Source organism: Amblyomma americanum, chromosome 1 (genome assembly GCF_052857255.1).
Source record: "Amblyomma americanum isolate KBUSLIRL-KWMA chromosome 1, ASM5285725v1, whole genome shotgun sequence".
Classification (NCBI taxonomy): Eukaryota; Metazoa; Arthropoda; class Arachnida; order Ixodida; family Ixodidae; genus Amblyomma; species Amblyomma americanum.
In genome coordinates, this window is record NC_135497.1 from 515,078,535 (window position 1) to 515,097,624 (window position 19,090).

Genomic DNA, 19,090 nt, shown 5'->3' on the forward strand with positions numbered 1-19,090 from the left:
TGAAAGCAAAATAGCCCCCTTCAATCCTCGCAAAGTACACAGCGAGCGCGTCTCTTCAGTCGAGAGCCAAGCGCACTGGCAGCGGGACAAGGACGGGCCGGCGTAGCTGAACCTGTCGGCTCAGGGCGCGCCGCCCTCGTGCGCGAGATGAGAATCCTTTTGAGTGAACGATGGATCCGGGCGAAAGGGGGCCATTTTTCTGGGCGCTGCAAGCTCAACAAGAAAATAAACGTACGACAAGAAAGGGCTTCGCCATGTTAGCTTTGGTTTTTTCTTTTGCCTCTGTGACCCAGTGTTCGTTTCAGTGTGCGCTGGCGCTTTCTTTTTGGTTTCCTTGTTGCCGCTTTTTGCCCCATTTGGGTACTCTCCCGACCTCCAAGTGGCAATCAGGATGAAAAGCGCCCCATTGCACTGGCGTCCGTGTGGCTTCAAGCCTAAACTCCGCGGTCAGCACCGTAGTGGCTGAGCGGAATGCGGACAGAGCGACTGTGGTATGCGTGACAATCAGGGAGGCTATATATACGACGGATCAGACATGCGCCACCAATCATATGCATTTTTCTTTCTGGATTGCTCCACCCACCCTCGTCGTGTGTCCAGAGGTGGTGCCCTCGCGCCCGTTAAAAATCGTGATTGCGAAAACGGCCAATTACCTGCCGCCTGTTCAGTGCTATAAACCGCGAAAAAACCTCCGACGAGACTGCGATGGCTTCATCTTGTGTGATCAAAAAGAAAAAAAAAACGACTGCGGCGAATGAAAACATAGGTGCGACCATTACAGCGGCTACGTCTATCCGCTGAGAGATTGGAGCTGCCCTGGTGACATCGAGCGCAGCGCCCTGAAAAATTCAACGCTTTTCCAATTACTCCCTGGCTGTGCTGCGCCGCTCCCCTCGACATCGTGTCTAACGTGTGCCTTTTGAGCAGTATTTTCATGCCTCAATATTGGAGCTTTTTTTTTTTTTCTCTCGCGCTGAGCACGCATTTCCCGAGGTCGGCAAGGGTGAGACCGCGGCATTAAGGGCCCTGCTTCACGTCTCTGGCCATTTGCGGTTCTCCCAGGTTCTTATCAGGCGACCGAAATGGGCGTTTACGGTATCCTGTGTTTCGCGCACGTTTATAAGTTGAGCGCTTCTTTGAGGTTTCTTCTATGAAAAGCTGCTGCCAGTCCACATCTCGCAGCGCCTGCCCGGGAATGTCGATCTCAGTTAACACGCCATAACTACTGACAAACTCGTGCTCGGTTGAGTTCCGCTATGTATCGGTTTAAGCGTCGAGGAATTACATCGAACGGCGATATGTGACCACGAACATGCCAAAACTGTCTAACGTACTAACAAGAACCTTGTGTGAAAACTTTCATGGAAGATTTTGTGAAATCCCGCCTGGCCTCCTGAAGTAGGTTCGCAGGGTATGGAATGTGCACGCTTCCATCCCGTAAAACCACTACTTTCTCTCAGTTATTTGACCTCCTGACCTAGTTATAAACTATACTAATATTTTGCCCATTGCCTCTTTCGCGTCAAGGCACCACATCTGCCAGTACCAACATTTCACTGTCAACCTTGAAGAGGATAACTTACACTGGTTTGTGTTACTGCATCCAACAATGTTTAGAAAATCTCGTCGCCATTATAGTTTACTGCATATTTGCTAAAAAGGCGCGGCAACCAATGGGGCATCAGTATTAAAATTACTTGAATCCAAAATACCGCCCAAAAAAGCATGTCAAGAACAAGCATATACGAAGCATTCAGGTGTATATCATCATTATTTACTCGTACCTGAAGAACTAAGTTCATATTTACTTATGTATGAAAATTGCATATTTTCATGGGTGTCATGTTTCCTTTGGAAAAACCCTTAGCAAAAAACAAAGCCGTCAGTTCCACTCATACTCATAGAAAAATTCTTCCACCGACTTGTACTTCCGAAGGTTGAATGCGTGCATCAATATAAGGCTCAGGGCGTGAAAAAGTTGTCTTCGGTACAACTCCTGCAAAATAATTTAGAATGTTCCATGGTGCACGAAAATTGTAATGCGACCGCAATGAAAGCTACTCTTCCCTTCGTATTATAAAGAAATCAGCTGCTTTAATCTATTTTGAGTAGTACATCTGCACCTAAACCCACAACGAAGACTTCAAACCCTTAAAGCGTTTTCCAGTGCATCTAGTGCTGTCGCAGTTTGCATAAAAATATAGCGAAGTGTCTGAAAGTAATACGCGGGACATATCCAGTTGGTTCTCATTAGTGGTAAAGCGGCCCGCACTGTAAGAGTTCAGGCCTCACACACCTAAAGTCACGTCTCTTGTGTCATTTCTTCTCTCTGAAGGCGCTCTGTCCCCTTGTCTTCTCGTATGTATGCGTGTTATTTGGCGCGTTTAAATATTTACAATGAAAAGCTCCGAACTTGGCCAACAGCATCATTTCTTCCATACCGCCGCACCAGTTTTCAGAGGCGCAATACGCCCTTGTGCACCTTTAATACTACGCAGAAAAGCGGAATAAAATGTTGCTTCAGACTTTCCTTCCAAATGTTTAAAAAATCTTAAGACAAAAGTTAAGCGCAAAGCCTACATTTTTCATATCATTTTGCGTCAGTCTGAACGGTACGGCGTCAGGTTGCACTGCCACATCTGTGATAGTAACTTGTTCGGACTTCCCTTTAGAGAGACTGCCGCGCAGTATGCACGTGCCAATAAAGTTTACCTAGCAAACTCTCATCGGGCGATGCTTTTGCTTCTTACACTTGCTATGCTGAAAACCCGTTACTATGCAAGCAGAATCCACGATCGCAAATCCACGCGCTTATTTATGCTCAGACGCAGTCAAACACGTGCATCCAATGAAGCGCTCTCACAAACGTTTAAAGTGAGCGTCTACATAGCCGGTCGTACCGCGAAAGAAACAAGGTGGTTGGTTTTACGCTAACCTAGACACAGCAACCGTGGTGGCTCGGTGGTTGTGGCGCTCGGCCTGTAAGACTCGGGTTCGTCCCGGCCGCGGTGGTAGAATTTTGATGGAGGTGAAATTCTAGAGGCCCCCGTACTGTTACGTTAAAGAAAATATGGTATGCAGTCTTTGAACTGGCAAATCCCAAACTTTTTGATCTCTCATCTCGAGTTAATTGTCTTTGCTGTCTTTGCTTGTCTTTACTGTCTTTGCTTTTCGTAAGCGGGCGAAAAGTTACTTTCTAGAAAATGCGCTATAATTTTTTTTCTGCTTACATCTTTCTATTGATTCGCATTTGTGTTATTTTATATGTACACAGTTAGTTTCTATACGTATGTTGGATATGTGTCTGTTCTTACACTGCTCTGTTCTTTTGTTTTTTCTAGGTATACAATTAGTCTGCATAATTATGTTTGGCCTTCTTTTGTATTGCACTTTTCTGTGATTTTTTAGACGTTTTCTATCTGATTAATAAGAATAAAATGAATGTTTATATTAGAAAGTTGTGTTGTACAAACATTTACATTGTGTTCCTTGTATTGTTTATGTATGTATATAAGTGCTCCTTGCTGCACTGTTCGAGTGGTGCTTGGGGCCCAGTCAGGCGGATTGATTTTCGCCTTTTTCCCTCTGCACCAAGGCACTGTGTTCTCTGAGTTTCATGAATAAAAAAAAATACCACCTGATCCAAACTTCCGGAGCCCTTCACTACGGCGTTCCTCATTAGCTGACTCGCTTTCGGTGGTTAAACCACCTTAAACCATAAACGTAGACACGTGGGCCTTCGGACGGGGTCACAGTTCAAAGGCGGTAGTGCAGCTGCTGCCCAGATTTCTCATTCCGAGCGGCGCTTTGCATCCATTTGGTTTGGTGACGCACGGCAGCAAAGTGCACGTACAGGCGCGGACAGAAGTAAAAGGAGCGCGCCGCACAAGAAGGAACTGCTTTTCAGCGCCGCCTAGCCAAACCACACGTAAGCTCAAAATCGCGACACGCATAAGCAGGCCCCCTACCGGCGCAACCATCTCATTGCTCCGCTTGCCGCGCATTCGGCCGGCGTCTGTTGTCTTGCTGATGATGATTATGGTCGGATGGTTGCGCCCTTGTTAGCGAGCGGGCATTTCGGAAAGCACAGACCGCTGCCTTGATGTCACAAATCCTGCGCGGGCGACGCTATCATTATGCCGTTTCATCTGAGACATCTGTAGGCGCGTTTCCATCGCAAATAGCGCGCGTCCTTCGAGCTTTAGTTGCCTCTGGGAATCATTTCTGTTTCGCTATAGACCAAATATACTCAAAACACTCGATCCACCAAAGCAGTTTCAGGTTCTTTTAATACAGTTACCGTTCATTTTCGGCTTGCTCCTACGAGGAACCGATGGAGCGGCAAAGCATGCACCCTGTGTGTCTGTTCTGCACCACATTTCTCCTACATTGGAACCTCGCCTAGGAGGTCAGCTTAAAATGAGGCGAAAACGCCGCTCTAGACGCTTTTTGCAGCGCGATCCAGCGTCTCAAGGATAGTGACTGCTTCCAAATGTGCTGGATGCAGCTGTTGAGTTGCCACGCCTATATTGTCAAACAGACCGATGTCTATATGTAAGCGGTAGCAGTGAAGTAATACAGCTCGCACACAGAAGAGTTTGGATCGCTTGCCGGGGTTCTGTCGTGTCTCATACTCTGATTAGCGGGCGCACACGGGTACTTATAAATGCCGAATTTCTCACGCGGGGCACGCAACAGTGACGCACTGCTGCCGCAGGCATTCACGTGGGTGAGACAGCGGGTGCTTTTAGTCATCCTAAGATCCGAAGGTGCATGCAAAGTGATTACCATGAGCTCTGCTCCGCACATGATAGCGCGATACGCAGCGCACGGTCTCGGTGGCGATAAGAACAGGATCCAGAATAGGGACAGTTTGCTTCGGGGGAGACAGGCAGGGTGCATGCACTAGTGCTGCGTCGGCGCCTGGCAGGGACAAGGCGAACCATCAGTGATAACTGTAGAAAATTAATCCAAAACTGCGGCAGTACGCCTAGTGTTTCGGGCGCGTTTGCTTGCGAGCTAGACGCAGAAGAGTCCCAGCGGCAGCAAAAGTTCAAAACACGCGGGTTATTTGCGGCGCAAACGCGCCTCCATCTGTCTCACACGAAGCGGCTTAAAGGTGGAGCCGTCCCCGCGCAGTTTGCCTTATCAAGACAGCGGTCTTTGTTTTCCGAAATGTTCGCTAGCTACACAGAGCACGACCATCCGATCCCGATCATCATCAGCACGACACAGACGCCGGACGAATGCGAGGCAAGCGGAGCATTGAGAGGGTCGCGCCGGAAGCAGGCCTGCACATGCGCGTGGCGATTTCCAGCTTTCGTCTGGTTCGGCTAGGCGGCGCTGACACGCAGTTCTTTCTTGTGCGGCGCGCTCTGTTTACGTCTGTCCGCGCCTGTACATGGAATGGCAAGGAGTCATTATGCAGTCGGTATGTTACTTAAGCAAGCATTACACGTTAAGCAAACATTACAGCCAAGACACATGGCGCGTGTCACGCGTGCAGCAGAGCACATGCTAGCGCACTCGAGACACTGTCATTGACCTCCGGTCACCCGTCCTGGGCGGTGTAAGAACATTCGTGACACGATGTGATGTAACTACTGTCGCAAACAGTAATGCAAAGAAGCGTAACCAAAGACGAAATCGAGCCGACCATCGAGCGAGAAGCAAATGGCCGGGACGTATTGCAGAAATGACCATGCTACCACGCGATTTGCACAATGTAATAGCATGTGCTTGAATATGGCTACTACTGAGAACAAATGATAAAGAAACGCGCTGCGACGCACCCGTGAATACTAATGGCAAGATAGATCCACTGCTTATGCATGAACTACGTTATGGACTGCGTCGGAAGTGCGCATAAAATATTTTGACGTATTTTTAGCAACTCATTAAAAGCCCTGATCGGGTCCTCATTACGCATCATGTAAAAAAATGCAACGTTGCTGTTTTTATTTTCAGCCCCGCCCTATGCGCTTACGCGTGAAGTCGCCTTCCCACACACTGATGCCATTCAAGGTAATAAACTCTTCTGCGGTGCATTATCTAAAAGGGCACATTTCAGAATAAAGCACATTTTTCTTGTGACAGCCTATATTCCCTTCTGGGACCCATGCGCTTCAGTACCTCGTTGCCGAGGATAACCACGTTTCCGAAATTCTAAAACCTGATATGGATATTAATTACCATGGACTACACGTCTTTGAATAATTACGAAGACCAACACTAATAGTTAAAAAGTTAGTTATGCAATATTAATTAACCAGCCCCCTAGTCAGCGCGTCTTAGCGATATTCTGATGTATCACACGGCTGACAATGCTGTGCCGAAAATAAGCGCTCTTCTAACTCGAAAAGTTTATGTTTAAAAAATGCGTCAGGTCTCAGGTTAAACACGCTGTACTTACATGAGATTGTTCAGATAGAGACGGGAATCGAGGTTCTACGATCAGTGTTTCTTTTGAATTAATTTTTTAGATGTGACGGACAGGTCTCCCGACACAAAAGAATGGACCTTTTTTTTCTGCAAGAAAAGTTGCAGTTTTTCCGCAAAAAAAAAAAGCGTACCTCACCAGCGGTGTGAAACGTAGCTTTTATGATTTCTAAAAATTGCATGTTTGGATTCGCGCAGCGCGAAAAAAAAAATTGAGACTTGAATTGTCCTTCAGCAAATTATATGCATGGTTCTCTTTGAAAAAGTGGAAAAATCTTTTTTCGTCTCTTCAAAATTTGCAGCCAAACAATAGCATACATGGTTCAAGAAGTTATGCCTTTCAAAAAGGCACTTTGCTTCGCAATAATGGAGCAACATGGAGTTACCAGTTAACGATAAACGCGTCTTCACTATGCTCTGGCTTTTTCTAATGCAGTTGGGCAAAATTCGCACTTTTAAAGTGGTAGCTTAACGACTCCTTTGAAGTCAGGCGACAGTTAAGTGACATGTGGGGAGGGAACAATATATGCCGCGTTTCAGCTACGGTACCAGTCTTCGTCAGTAAAAGCTTGTCCCTTAAGGCCGCAGGAACCTGGACTGGATGCCGCCGCAACGTGCGCGTCTATGCAGCAGCAGCCGCCGCCGCATTTATTATAGAGCCACTAGCGGCGACTTTTACCTCGGTCGCGTTGCGGGTGGGCAATGGATGTAGCCGAGGCGCAGAGCTCTTCGTGCTCTGGACACTGCACGTATGCGGGAGGTCATGCGGAGCCACAATCGTACGGTAGGTGGCAGAAAGGCTGAGAATAACGGAGGATAACAATGTTCTAGACTGGCCAACAACCGAACGAGGGAAAGGCCGTTTCAGTACGCAAGTACGCGATCACTCAGCACCTGCCATTTCATATGACAGACAGCTCTCTCGTACCACTTCACCCCAATGATATCATTGACCAGCATCCAAAGAAAAATTTTAAAGCACGCCATGTGTTCTCCTCGAAAGGATTGCTTGCAAATTGACTTTTTTTTTACACTATATCATCTCTGTTTGAAGAAAATGTTTTCATGGGAAAACCAGCTAACGCCGTTTATTAACGACTTTTTTGCGGGCGTTTTTTTTTGGGGGGGGGGGCTTGATGTTTGGAGATTTCGGTAAGGCGTGTTATTCGGCTTTTGGCGATATACCTGTCGTTAAACTCAATGAGCTGAGCACTGCGCCGCTCATGTTTAAGTACATTTGAAGGAAGAAAACTTCTAATCACCCAGTTTGTTATCACCGATGAATATTCATCTGCTTCTTCCACCTTAACGAGCGGTTTAACACTGAACGCAGTGACTGCGTCTATCCTCTTTTACTATTCTGTCGTTACTTTTCTGTCAAGCTCTTTGCTGATGACTACGCAGTCCTCGAAATATATTTGGGAACAGAACAAATGTACAGTTCATTTGCAGGATAATAATCCCTTTGATGCTTGCAAACTTTAGACCGGCATGCCAGTGTAGCCGACTGGTGCATTAAGTGATTAGCGCAAGATAATGAAAATAAATTTGAAATGATGCGAATACCTCTTTAAGCTATTGCCAAGAACGCATCCACGTTCTTCTTACCGGGCTTTATCTTTTGCTGGTCCAACTAAATAGGCGTCATGGGCTTCGCAGCCCTAATAATATTTTGTAACATGTGAACTCCTAACTAAATACGGTAATCTCATTGTCGAATATATACTTCACAACACCTTTTCTGCGCCTGATCCGCTCAAGTTAGCTGTATAAAACGCTAACTTTCTCCAAAACGACTCATGTATCCGAACTTTGGGACCGAGGTCTTATTACTGGACTTATTACTGTTTTGAATCCATCCGAATCGTCCAACGAGATTTATTTTAAATAGCCAAGCGCATCACACTAGTGACAGCAGTTTAGAAGTGCGGTTACCCGACATGTCCTCTCTCTGCGCTCTCGTCTCCTGCTTTTTTCATCACATGTGCCACCATCACATGCCTCTCCTCAATGATAAGCGTCTTCTCAAAGTTTAATTTAAGTGATCTCTTCGCGAGCGCAATTTCACAGCCGGCTTGCCTCTCTGCAGAAGCAGCCATCCGAACAATCAGCGTTAAATGGAGCCACCCGCCTGACTCCAATGCTGCAGTCGCCGACGCCTGTAACTTCGGGACCGCAGTGCTCTAACAAACGTTGTTCATCCCTCACTGAGTAGTTCGGTGTTCTGGAGACACCACCGATATTCGTCGCCAAACATTCCAGTACATTTGTACAAATTCAAGTATTCATAAAAACAAAAGTGCTTTACTTCGTCCTTCTTTGTTTAATTGCTCTTGCTCCTCTCTCTGCTTTCACAAAATCGCTATGTCGATTTAACAGACACCAAACATCCGTCGGGGGTTATATTCAGATGCACCAACTAGAGATGAGGAGAAACAAAGCTCAAGACCAGCAAAATATGGAGACCCTTCGCAAGCTCGTAATCTCAGTACCGGGCGCGTCGCCACCATCTGTGCTGCTGTTCGCGGATCTCACAGAAAGCCCAACGTAGGGCCACTGTGTACGTTCGTAAGAAAAATAGAGAAAATACGGAAATTATGGCACGTCGACGATGCTAAGGGAACGGCAGTTGATCTCTTATATACGATAACTACCGCTGCTGCGGGATGCGTCAGCGAGAGGACATAGTAAGAGCGCCCTGCTACTTACTGCTACTCCTATGTCCTTTCGATCTAAGCACCAAATAACCCAGCTTCCTGCCTTAAATGCGTCAGCGAGACTCCTCCAAGGTCAGGCAATCTTTCCCTCCATCTGATGGTCATCTAGAACGAAAGCGACTTTCCATCCGACTGGCTGCCATTGTAGGTGTCTTGTCTCTCCCTGCCTCCCTTTCAGTTGCTTTTTTTACGTTATGTTATTCCAACGCATGCCATTAGCTGTCTGCTTCGCAAATATTAGGGGCATATAGTCTCTTCCTGTACATATGCCTTAGCGCGTGCGGGAAATACTACGTGAGAAAAAAAGAACTCTTTTTAGCCCTATCTGTTTCATGCATGGCACTCTTGCTCGGCAGTCGACACTGCTGCATGATTTGCTGTCTCGGATCCTATTTATGCGCGGGGCGCCTCCGGCACTTTTTCGTTGTTTCTTTGCGCCCCGCGTTCTTTTCTTTGCGGCGTGCTCGATTCCATCGGACCTTTCTTTCTTTGCTGCGTTTGTCGCGCGCGAGCCCGCCGCACACACTCCATGCAGGCTGGCGGCGGCCGGTCGCGACAATCGTGGGCCCCGCCCTGCTTTCGAGCCTCACTCTTGCCCGCTGGCTGCAAGGTGGACATTCACGGCTTATCGACACACTCTTCAAATGAAGCTGTGAACGTAACTTGAAACACTGAGTGCCGTCGCAGAGAAGGCCGTCTTAGGAAACCAAGAAAAAAAAAACCTTAGAAGGGCCAACTTTCAATCAAGGCTAAATATCTATTTTCAGCCGTCTGCTAGTCCACTGCTATACAAAAGGACTGAATGGGCGATATTCATTGCTTGCGCTACTGAATGAAGACGTGAGTAAAGATCACTGTGGCCCCGTAATTTTACGCGCCAGTTCTGGTCAGTCATCCCCTTACGAACGCATGCTACAAACGATAATACCAGAAAGAAGGGACCCTGCGGCAGGAGTACTTTCTCTTCCTAATAATGTCGGGAGTTTACTCTTCGTCCACTCTGTATTATGGTCTTCTCCTCTGTCATTTTGGTCCATTAGGCCAGAGTGAAATTATCTGACCGGGAAAGTACACGCGCCCACTATTTCCGCGAGCAACGCTGCACAGCACTCGTAATGTCGGGTTTTCGGAACAGCCGCGACAGCCATTTTTTTTAACGAGTCCGCAAGAGAAATTCACGTCAGCGGAAATGCAGCCACGCCTGTGTCGCGCGTCGAGGATTACTGTTGGCTACTTGATGACAAGCCGCCAGGCATCGACACGAAGCTCAGTGATACAGGAACCTCACTACACAACGACTGCGCTGGTAGAGAGCTCTGGTGGAAGCATAATGGACAGCGTGAAGTGTGAATTCAAAACCGACATTCAGGTGTGCCTGTGCGCCAGTACACATCAAGCGAGTTGGAGTGATACGTCAGCGTGGGTCGTCGGGCCCTACTAGCCCTGGTGGTACAGCTGTGCAACAACTGTCGAGAAAAATAACCACGGCGCTTACATGGCGCGTGGAGCACCTTCTGATGTCCAGTGTGGTAGCTGAGGTGCACAGTTGTGGTGTCTGGTGTGGTAGTTGGCGCCGGCCGCGCCTCGGAGGAAATGCGATCGCGCATGTTGCGGAGAACGCGCACGCGCGTGCGGGTCGTGGGTTCGGTAGAATGCGCTTCCTCGCAAGACCAAACTTGAGGTGACGCTTCCCATTTAGTGTTAGTTGGACGTCGTTGCTGTGACGCGCTTCTTTTCCTTGGATCTTTCCTTCCTCATCTCTTTCCTTCAAAAACCTCGGTCTTCACGTGGCAGTTATAGTGGCCCTACTGGAACCAATCGACAGGCCTGCAAACTTTCCTTTTCTTTCTTCGCACGATATCATCATCAGCAGCAGCGTTCTCCAGAAAAATCACCGGGAATGAGCTGTACATCAAATATAGCCACTGTACACAATTGGCGAGCATACTCCAGATTACAAAATCCCAGTCCGCCGACGATCACGCACCCAACCCCACACAAGAGGCCACACCGGCGCTTTCCATGTATGATAAATGTACATACAATTCTACAAACATAGCCGCACGATGCTTCATTGCCCCCTACCTACCCTCAAGATTTCAACCGGCTTCCGCCCTCATTGTGACACCTGCGGCGTGCCCAAACCCACACTCTTCGACTACCTATACGAATGCCCTGCCGCACAGGCAATACCCCTCACCACCCCAACCCAATCTATCTCCCTGGGAGACTTATTTACGAACCACTCAGCCCACCGACCAGAAATGGCTATAGTGGACCTGGCCCTACTTGAAGCTCCCGCCTGTGGACTCCTGGACCAGTAGGAGACCAGCCAGATGGCCTTTCTTTTGCTGAATAAAGTTGTTCCTATCCATCCAATGCCTCCCACATTAGTTTAAATTGGCGAATCAAGCCCTTTCCTGTCCCTCTCTCCAGCCCTTTGACGGAAACCACGCGTAAAGAAAAAGACGAATCCGGACAAGAGAGGAAGGCTGCGTCTGCTTGTTGCCTCGATTTATATTATATTTATATAGTATCACATAGCCTTGACCCATACCTTACGGAGCTCCTACCCTTCCCCATTCGCCAACTTCTCTGCCCATCCCTATTCAGGCTGGTCACGTGGGGTCCCGCTGGACTGCGCCGCATCAAGTGGTCTATGGGAGCGGTGTGGTGCTCCAGCCTGAATGGCATGATCCAGTGCTTCCTTGAGAAAGCAGACCTGAAGTGCGTTCCAAATAAAGGAGGGGTTGGGCTGGACTTAGCACCAGTTTTGTCGCTACATATAGGTAATAATAATGTCGGAACAGTTCTTCAAAAGCCAAATCGGCAACAACGAACTGCGTGGTCTCAAGTCAAATGGCCCACGAATTTTACATGAACCCTCAATTGTCAAGTGAAGCGTAATGCACTGCGACGTCAGAAGGCAAAGATGCTTCACGAGCTCGGGGCGCGAACACCAACAACTCTTTTATGCACAGCTAGAATGCGGTGAAACGTGGAGTCTTTTACTCCGCAGACACAAATGGTACGTGAATACAAGCATGCTGACATCATTGTGTGCCGACGCAAGCGCAGGATGTAGATGGGTAGCAAGCTTTAAAATCGAGAAGAATAAAAGGACATGGGCGAGTTAAGTAGTAGATAACTGATGGTCCCTCAGTGCAACGGAGAGGGTTCGGAGAGAAATTAAAGCGGGTGGTAGACAGCCAGGTGGTAACCGGAGATTGGAGTAAGGAGAAAGGGAACACCACTGTCGACAACTGTTTGCAAACCGTGTACACATTACTGCACAGAGCTTGCATTCGATGCTTGATGTCGGCATGTTGTCAGTAGCCACCTCGGGCTTTCTGTTCAGAATGTTTCGCTTTACCGTGAGGAAAACTGCGTAGGAAAAGAAAGCGCTAATGTGCAACTGTTGAACGACTCCTTGTCGCTCATTTCGAGCGAATAGTTGCGTGAAGAATAGGGGTAAATTTGCTGGACGAAAATTACTTACTCTCATTGGGTCCTTAATTGAATAACGCCAACGTTGAATCCTGGCGCTTGAAACGCTTGTGTTCTGGCGAATAATGTGCTCATTCTAGTTAGTCCCGAAATTGCCACATTGGGCATTTCCGCCAAATTTTACGTGTTGAGCAAAATAAATTGAAGTTCATTCTTCTTGAGAACTGTCGCGTTGTTCTTGATAAGGGCACTTGTTTTGAGAAAAAAAAAATATTTGGTAAACTGCCGCACGAAGCGCAAACTTGAACTAGAAAGGGGGGGGGGGGCGCAATGCGCTGAACAAAGCACGTTTTCTTGCTTGGAAAATATGCATTTAAGACAATGGATTACCACCCTGTGCCCCTCTTCCCCCGTAACACTCGTCCTTCTCCCCCTTGATACTTCGGCCTAGATTCCTCGCGTGGAGGGGCCCATATATTCCTCGCTAAGGCTGACCACAATTACCCACACGAAGACGAGTCCTCTTGTAAAAACTGAAGCACTAAAGTGTACTTGGCTTCTTACTCACTCTCTGTGCTCAAATATAGGCTTCGAAAACATCTTCCTCGCGCTTTTATGCCATGAATTGCAGCACGAGTGACCGCGACCATGATGAGCCAAACTTCTGTACCTTTTAGAACAGTGTTCGTAAGCAGCAGTAGAGATGACGTAAAGGGCAATGGCAAGCGTGAACGGCAATCTGGGTTTGTTCTGCGCAACTGTAGGAAAGAACATTTAGAAAAGACCAGAAGAGAGAGAACAGAAAGAGAACGTTAGATTGCCAAGGAACAGGCGAAAGTGACTGCTATGTAATGATAAGACAGATTCCCATTCCTAAAAATGCGATCTGTACCTCTGTCTAAGCAAGGACGACATTCAGTACGAATGAAGGCCTCCGAGTTGGTATTCAGTACAACTCAGACTAGGTGACCAAAATTGACCAAATGTCGCTACGTATCGAGTGCCGAACTGCAGAGATTCGTGCACATATTAGCAAAGGAATATATCCTGCGCTGTGCCATATTACTAATATACCCTGCACGGCTTTCCTTACCAGCTGCTCAATTACGCGAGAGCACTCTTTCCGTCACCTCCCGCGACGGAACGCTCCAACACGGCAGTAATCCCGGCCATGTATACCTCACGTGCGCTTGCCTCTGTTCTGACACAGGGCATGCATTTGAATCGGCCGGCGGCCGCCGACACTTCCTACGGGGAGCGCTCCGTCGGACGCTAATACCGCCCGGGGCATCGTACGTGCACGCGGGTAAAGCTCTAGGAAGAAATGGGAGGGTGTCAATCCTCCTTGCACCTAGAGCCGACCCGAAAGCGGAGATTTCCGGACCACAGCGAGTCCCCAGAAAACATCGTGTTCAGGCCCGGGCTTACTCCCCTGTTCCCTTCTGCGGTCATAGCCTGCTCTGATCGAGATACCTTTTGAAACTCTCGTTGCAAATACGTTCTATGGGTGCTGCACGTTTGGAAAGAGAAGCCTCTATCAAGCAGTGTGATCTTGCCGCTGGTGGCTCTGCCGAAGTTCTCAGTATGAGCAAATGTTCCTAAAGGGGTGAAAACACGCAAGAGACCCCGCTCACTGCTTGCATCAACTATGGTTTCGATCACGTTAATAATTAACCCTATTATTGCCCCAGCTATGAGCGTTCCCGACGAACGTGGTAGGTGGTGCTTCGTGACAGTAAGACAGAGAATTACGCGTCAGCAAGCTAACTGTACACCGAGAATCTACCGCGATGACGTAGTTCGAGTCAGACCCTTCTTCTACAGCGTTTGAAGTGCTCTCATGCGCTACAGTCTAGCTGTAGTTTTCCTCTACGATGGATAAGAATTTTGCCTTCAATAGGCATCCAAACACGTTTTCTTTCCCGGTGTCCTTTTCCAGAAGGACCGCCACCAGTGTTATCGTTTTCCCTTTACGGTATAGTTTAAAGTTTCCCTGATATCTTCATCGACTATCTGAACAACTTTTATCCGAGCGCGTAAGGAAGCACTGTACACCTCTAGAACTGAATCTTCTATTCAGTAGTTTGCGCACATCACAAGGAGATCAAATTTGCATCTTGCCAACGTTACCATGAATAAGTCACATGACAGCGCAGTCCTGCCGCCAGGCGCTCGGCGTACGCAGTGGCTGTATGCACACAAAACGAAACGAAGCTCTACAGAGTAGACGGGGAAAAGATAATAAAGGACGTAAGGCTGACCCGGACTAGATTCGTTAACTTTCTGTTGCCAACAGCTGTAGCCCCTAAATCCCGTTGGTGACGCTTTAGCCATCGCGGTATTAGCGACTTCGACGAAGACTCTCCAAAAGTTTTTAGCCCTTCAATAGCTGTCTAATGGTGATTTCTTTCTTTCGGTGCCCCTGCGCACATACAGAGAAACCTGCATTTTCAGACTTCGGGGCTTGTTAGCCACAAAAAAAAGAAAGCAAACGAAGAGAAAAAGTAAACTACATAAACTTTTGCTACACAGTCGCATCGTCAACGAGCTATACGCTATCCCAGGATTTGAAGGCCATTCTCGCATTTACTGCTTGTATTGAAGATGCCGTTACGAAGGCGTGAGCTGGCTAAGCACCTTCACCACGGCGTAGGTGCCGTGGGCACCGCCACTGCATGGGCTAATCGATGATCGGTTTCTACGCTCCAGTGCAAAACTGCGTTTTAAGAGGCAATCCTTAACGGACAAAAACCCCCGATAATTCCGCAACACTCCAGTCGCTCAATATAGCTACTCACCGATTTGGTCATGAAGCCACTGGGACAGTCCTTTAAGAATTCCTGGTGCCTGGGAAGAAGAAAAGAGTGCAAAAAATGTTAATATTTTAGCCAGTCATAAAAACAATTGTATTCTCATAGCCAGCAATTGTGGACAAAAGCATTTTTGAGCGGGAACCCATGTATGAACGGAAATTTTTTATATAATGTAAGATTTCGCTATAACAATTAATATACGCAGATCCCGCTACGGCAGTCCCGTATCTTTTACTATTCACGGTTTTGATACCGTGAAAAGCGTTCCCCACTGATTTTCTATGGCAGTCTTAACTGTTCGATACGATCGCTGGAAACACATTGAAAGAAGGATCTTGCTACATATCAGAATAATGGACCACTACCTTCAATACATAGAAACCAGTGTATTTCAATCTTCCAATTTTCAAAGTTTTTACTCGAGAAAGCTGGACTTGTATTTTTCGACCTTATAGTCTCATCTGAATATCTGACCGAAAATTGATGTGCGGCCTACGTACGGAGACGATTATTGTCAAAACTTTGAGTGAGCCAAGAAAAAAAAATCAGCGCAAGGAAAGGTGAAAGGAGGGAAGATTGGCAGTGAATATGAACGTCGCACCAATTGAGGACTTCTTTTTCTCACTCTCGCCCAGCCACGGTGGCTGAGTGGTTATGGCGCTCGGCTGCTGAGCATGAGGGTGCGGGTTCGAACGCGGCTGCGGTGGCCGCCGAGTTTCAACCAAGACGAAGCGTAAAGCAGTGCCAGCACACGTTAAAGAAACCCCCAGGCGGTGGAAATTTATGCGGGGCCCTCCACTACAGCGTCCCTCATAGCTCTTGTCACTCGTGGACGTTAAATTACATACACCGTTTTCTTCCCACCATGAGCCGTCAAAGTTAACAGCTGTTCACCAGCGTTTAATGAGGGCAGGGTAATTTGTTTTCCTACAAGTGTGCTTCAAGTGCAGAGTATAAAAGTTGCCATATATCACACTTGAGTAACCACGTATCGTAGCCTCTTAAAAAACGTCAACAGAAGACGACCAACCTGAGAAGAAAGTAGGCGAACGCTGAAGAGATTTTCTAGAAAACTTCAAAACTTCAGTATGTATGAGTTAAATAAAGAATGTCCAGAAAAGCTGAGAAGCCTCTTTTGCAGGAACTCGAACAGAATGCAACGAGTTTCTCGACCTGTGGCCGTCGACTCTTTAACTTTACCATCAGGGCTAGAATGGTGGTCACCTTGAACAAACTGTGTCGCCTACTGAAAGACTGATTGGCCTGCTGGCATGCTATTTGGATCTAAATTCAGTTTTTCACTGCTCTTCTGAACGTATAATGAAGATGTTGCTGGGGGGATATCGTTTAAGTTTTTCTTTTTTGGCCACAACAGAAGTTCTCACGCAATTTTTGGTCTTATCTAGCGATAATCGGTTACCAGAAATCTGCCCACGTACTGAATGTTGAACATGCCATGTGCTTACGATAACTCTTTTATTAGGGCACGGTACATCTGATTAGTCTTTTTAGAAACAATCCTACAAATTTGTTTCCAGCCAGTATCTACTATATTTACTAACTTAAAAGGAGGGGTTCTTAAAGAAGTTTGCGTTGTTCGAAATTGTAATAATATTTTGCGTTCTGCTGTGCCTCTCGTCGATCGCTGGAGGTCTATGAACAGCCAGATGGCGGTTGCCTGCCCAGGTATTATTTTTTTACAACGCGTTCGTTAGTATATGACCAACATTGTGAAGGTTCTTTCATCAAGCAGCAGCACTTTGGCTACTGTTTGATGAATATCGTTTTAAGCTTTGTGCCTTTAATACCGAGAACAAATCAGGTGACTGTAATGCGGAATTTTCAATATTCGAATTCACAGCAAAATACTGCTGTCGGACAGAGGGGAATTTCATGGTTGACGAGATTTTTTCATTGTACTGCGTTTCTGGGGTCACGTTATATCCAGACACCAGAATGCATCAGAAGATCGCTGGTACCACTTCCAAGTATTTGCAGTGAGGCCTCTTTTAGGTTGTCGTTAAACTAACGGCAATGCCTTCGTTTAAAGCTTCTGTTCCGAAGCACTTCATTTGTATGCCGTGCACGGAGAATGAATCCCCTCCGGAAATGTCTGCACTGGTCTTAGATCTTTACGGGAGGCTTTTTCTCGCCCTTTAAGATGTACAGTTATGCAAGCACGCCCCGGAGGTTTAACACATGCGGGTATGGGTAATTTCCAGGCTCATAATTTGAAGCTTTAGATTTATGAGAAAAGGCGCTCATAGCACTAATAGTTGGACAAATGAGTCTGTGCGTTGATAGTATTAAACCAGATTAGAAAAGCGCGAACGGGCCTACGACACAAAAGAAAGGACGAAGAACGACGAGGCACTGACCAAGTTTTTGCGGAAGAAGCATAACTTTATTCAAATATCAGTAATGTGCGCGCACGTCTCTGTTGTGCCTGAAATGAAACTGTAAATATTACTTAATACGCGGGTTCCCATTTAGATAAACCATTCATTGCAACAAACTGGTCCATGGCTTATAACCACACAATCGTCGTACGTATTGGCAGTACTGCAGGCCGCCACAATCACTCATCACAGTCGCTCTTCGTTTCTAAGCGAAACTGTCCTATTAGAATCAGGCGTACAAGCCCAGTGTCGAAAATGCGACAGTGGGTAGGGTGAAGCAGTCGCTATTAATCAGTTGTGACGCTACCTTAAGCGCGTACTCAGGCACCTGCCTCTCTGGCTAGAGTAGTTCTGTCCTCAGTACAGTGGAATGCCATGTACAGTTCATGTAAAAAGTATACAGCCCAAGGCGTCTGCTTCCGAGCCCTTCAGCGCGGCTGCTCTTGCATACTTAGATACCCTGATCTCACGAAAGGAAGTGGAACTTCATTCTTCAACCCTTCCAAGGCTAGGACTGTCAAATATGCTTAAGAGCCACGCTACAAGGCTTGGAAGCAAACCACTTGGACTGTACAATTTTGACAAAGACAGAACGACAAACGTGTATATCTTACGGCCTAATCCACTGCACATTGTGACTGTTCCCCAGCGGTTTTACCAAGCGTGTATCAGACTTCCACGCGAATCCAAAGGTAGCCAATACGGTTCTCAGCAGTAAAAAAAAAAAAAGAAGCATTTAACCTGCCCGCGACATTCTTAAGATGGTGCGAAACGCCATGAAGTTGAGGGATGGCAGCCACATTATTTCGCTCAGAATCCTCCTTTACCGACAGCGTTGCTTCCCTCTTGAACTGTACTAAGACCCGTTTGGAGAAGCATGCATGACGCTTTTCCGATAACTTACCAGCTTTAAACTGTGATAGGGGGAAGACGTACTTTTCAAGCTTGTCGACACATATAACCAGATCACCAGGCCAGGAGAAAGCTTGTGCCTATTGAATCACGGGTGGCTACTCTGTGGCACTGGGGATCGAACCCTGTACCTCTCGCATGCGAGGCGGATGCTCGAACCACTAGGCCACCGATGTGGTAACCCAAAATAACTTCAAATCTTGGAGGACACTTAAGCTTCGCCTTTAAGTGTAGAACGCGACAGCGTTTTCGGACTGTCGCCGCTAATCGGTAGCCGCTATCAGCTATTGCGAAAGGAGGAGGGGGGGGGGGGGCAAGGTATGGCTCCGATTTTTTCGCAGACGAAGGGGGGATCGCAGCACCC

The 19,090-nt window shown here is 47.2% G+C and overlaps 1 protein-coding gene across 1 annotated transcript in view; it reads right to left on the reverse strand.

The window, feature by feature from the left end:
* The window catches only part of LOC144116204 (frequenin-1-like), a 485,524-nt gene that overhangs the window by 86,987 nt on the left and 379,447 nt on the right, over window positions 1-19,090 (reverse strand). Inside the window, exon 3 of the mRNA XM_077650930.1 lies at window positions 15,401-15,449. Coding sequence (XP_077507056.1) covers window positions 15,401-15,449 — 49 coding nt within the window. The remainder of the gene's footprint in view (window positions 1-15,400; window positions 15,450-19,090) is intronic.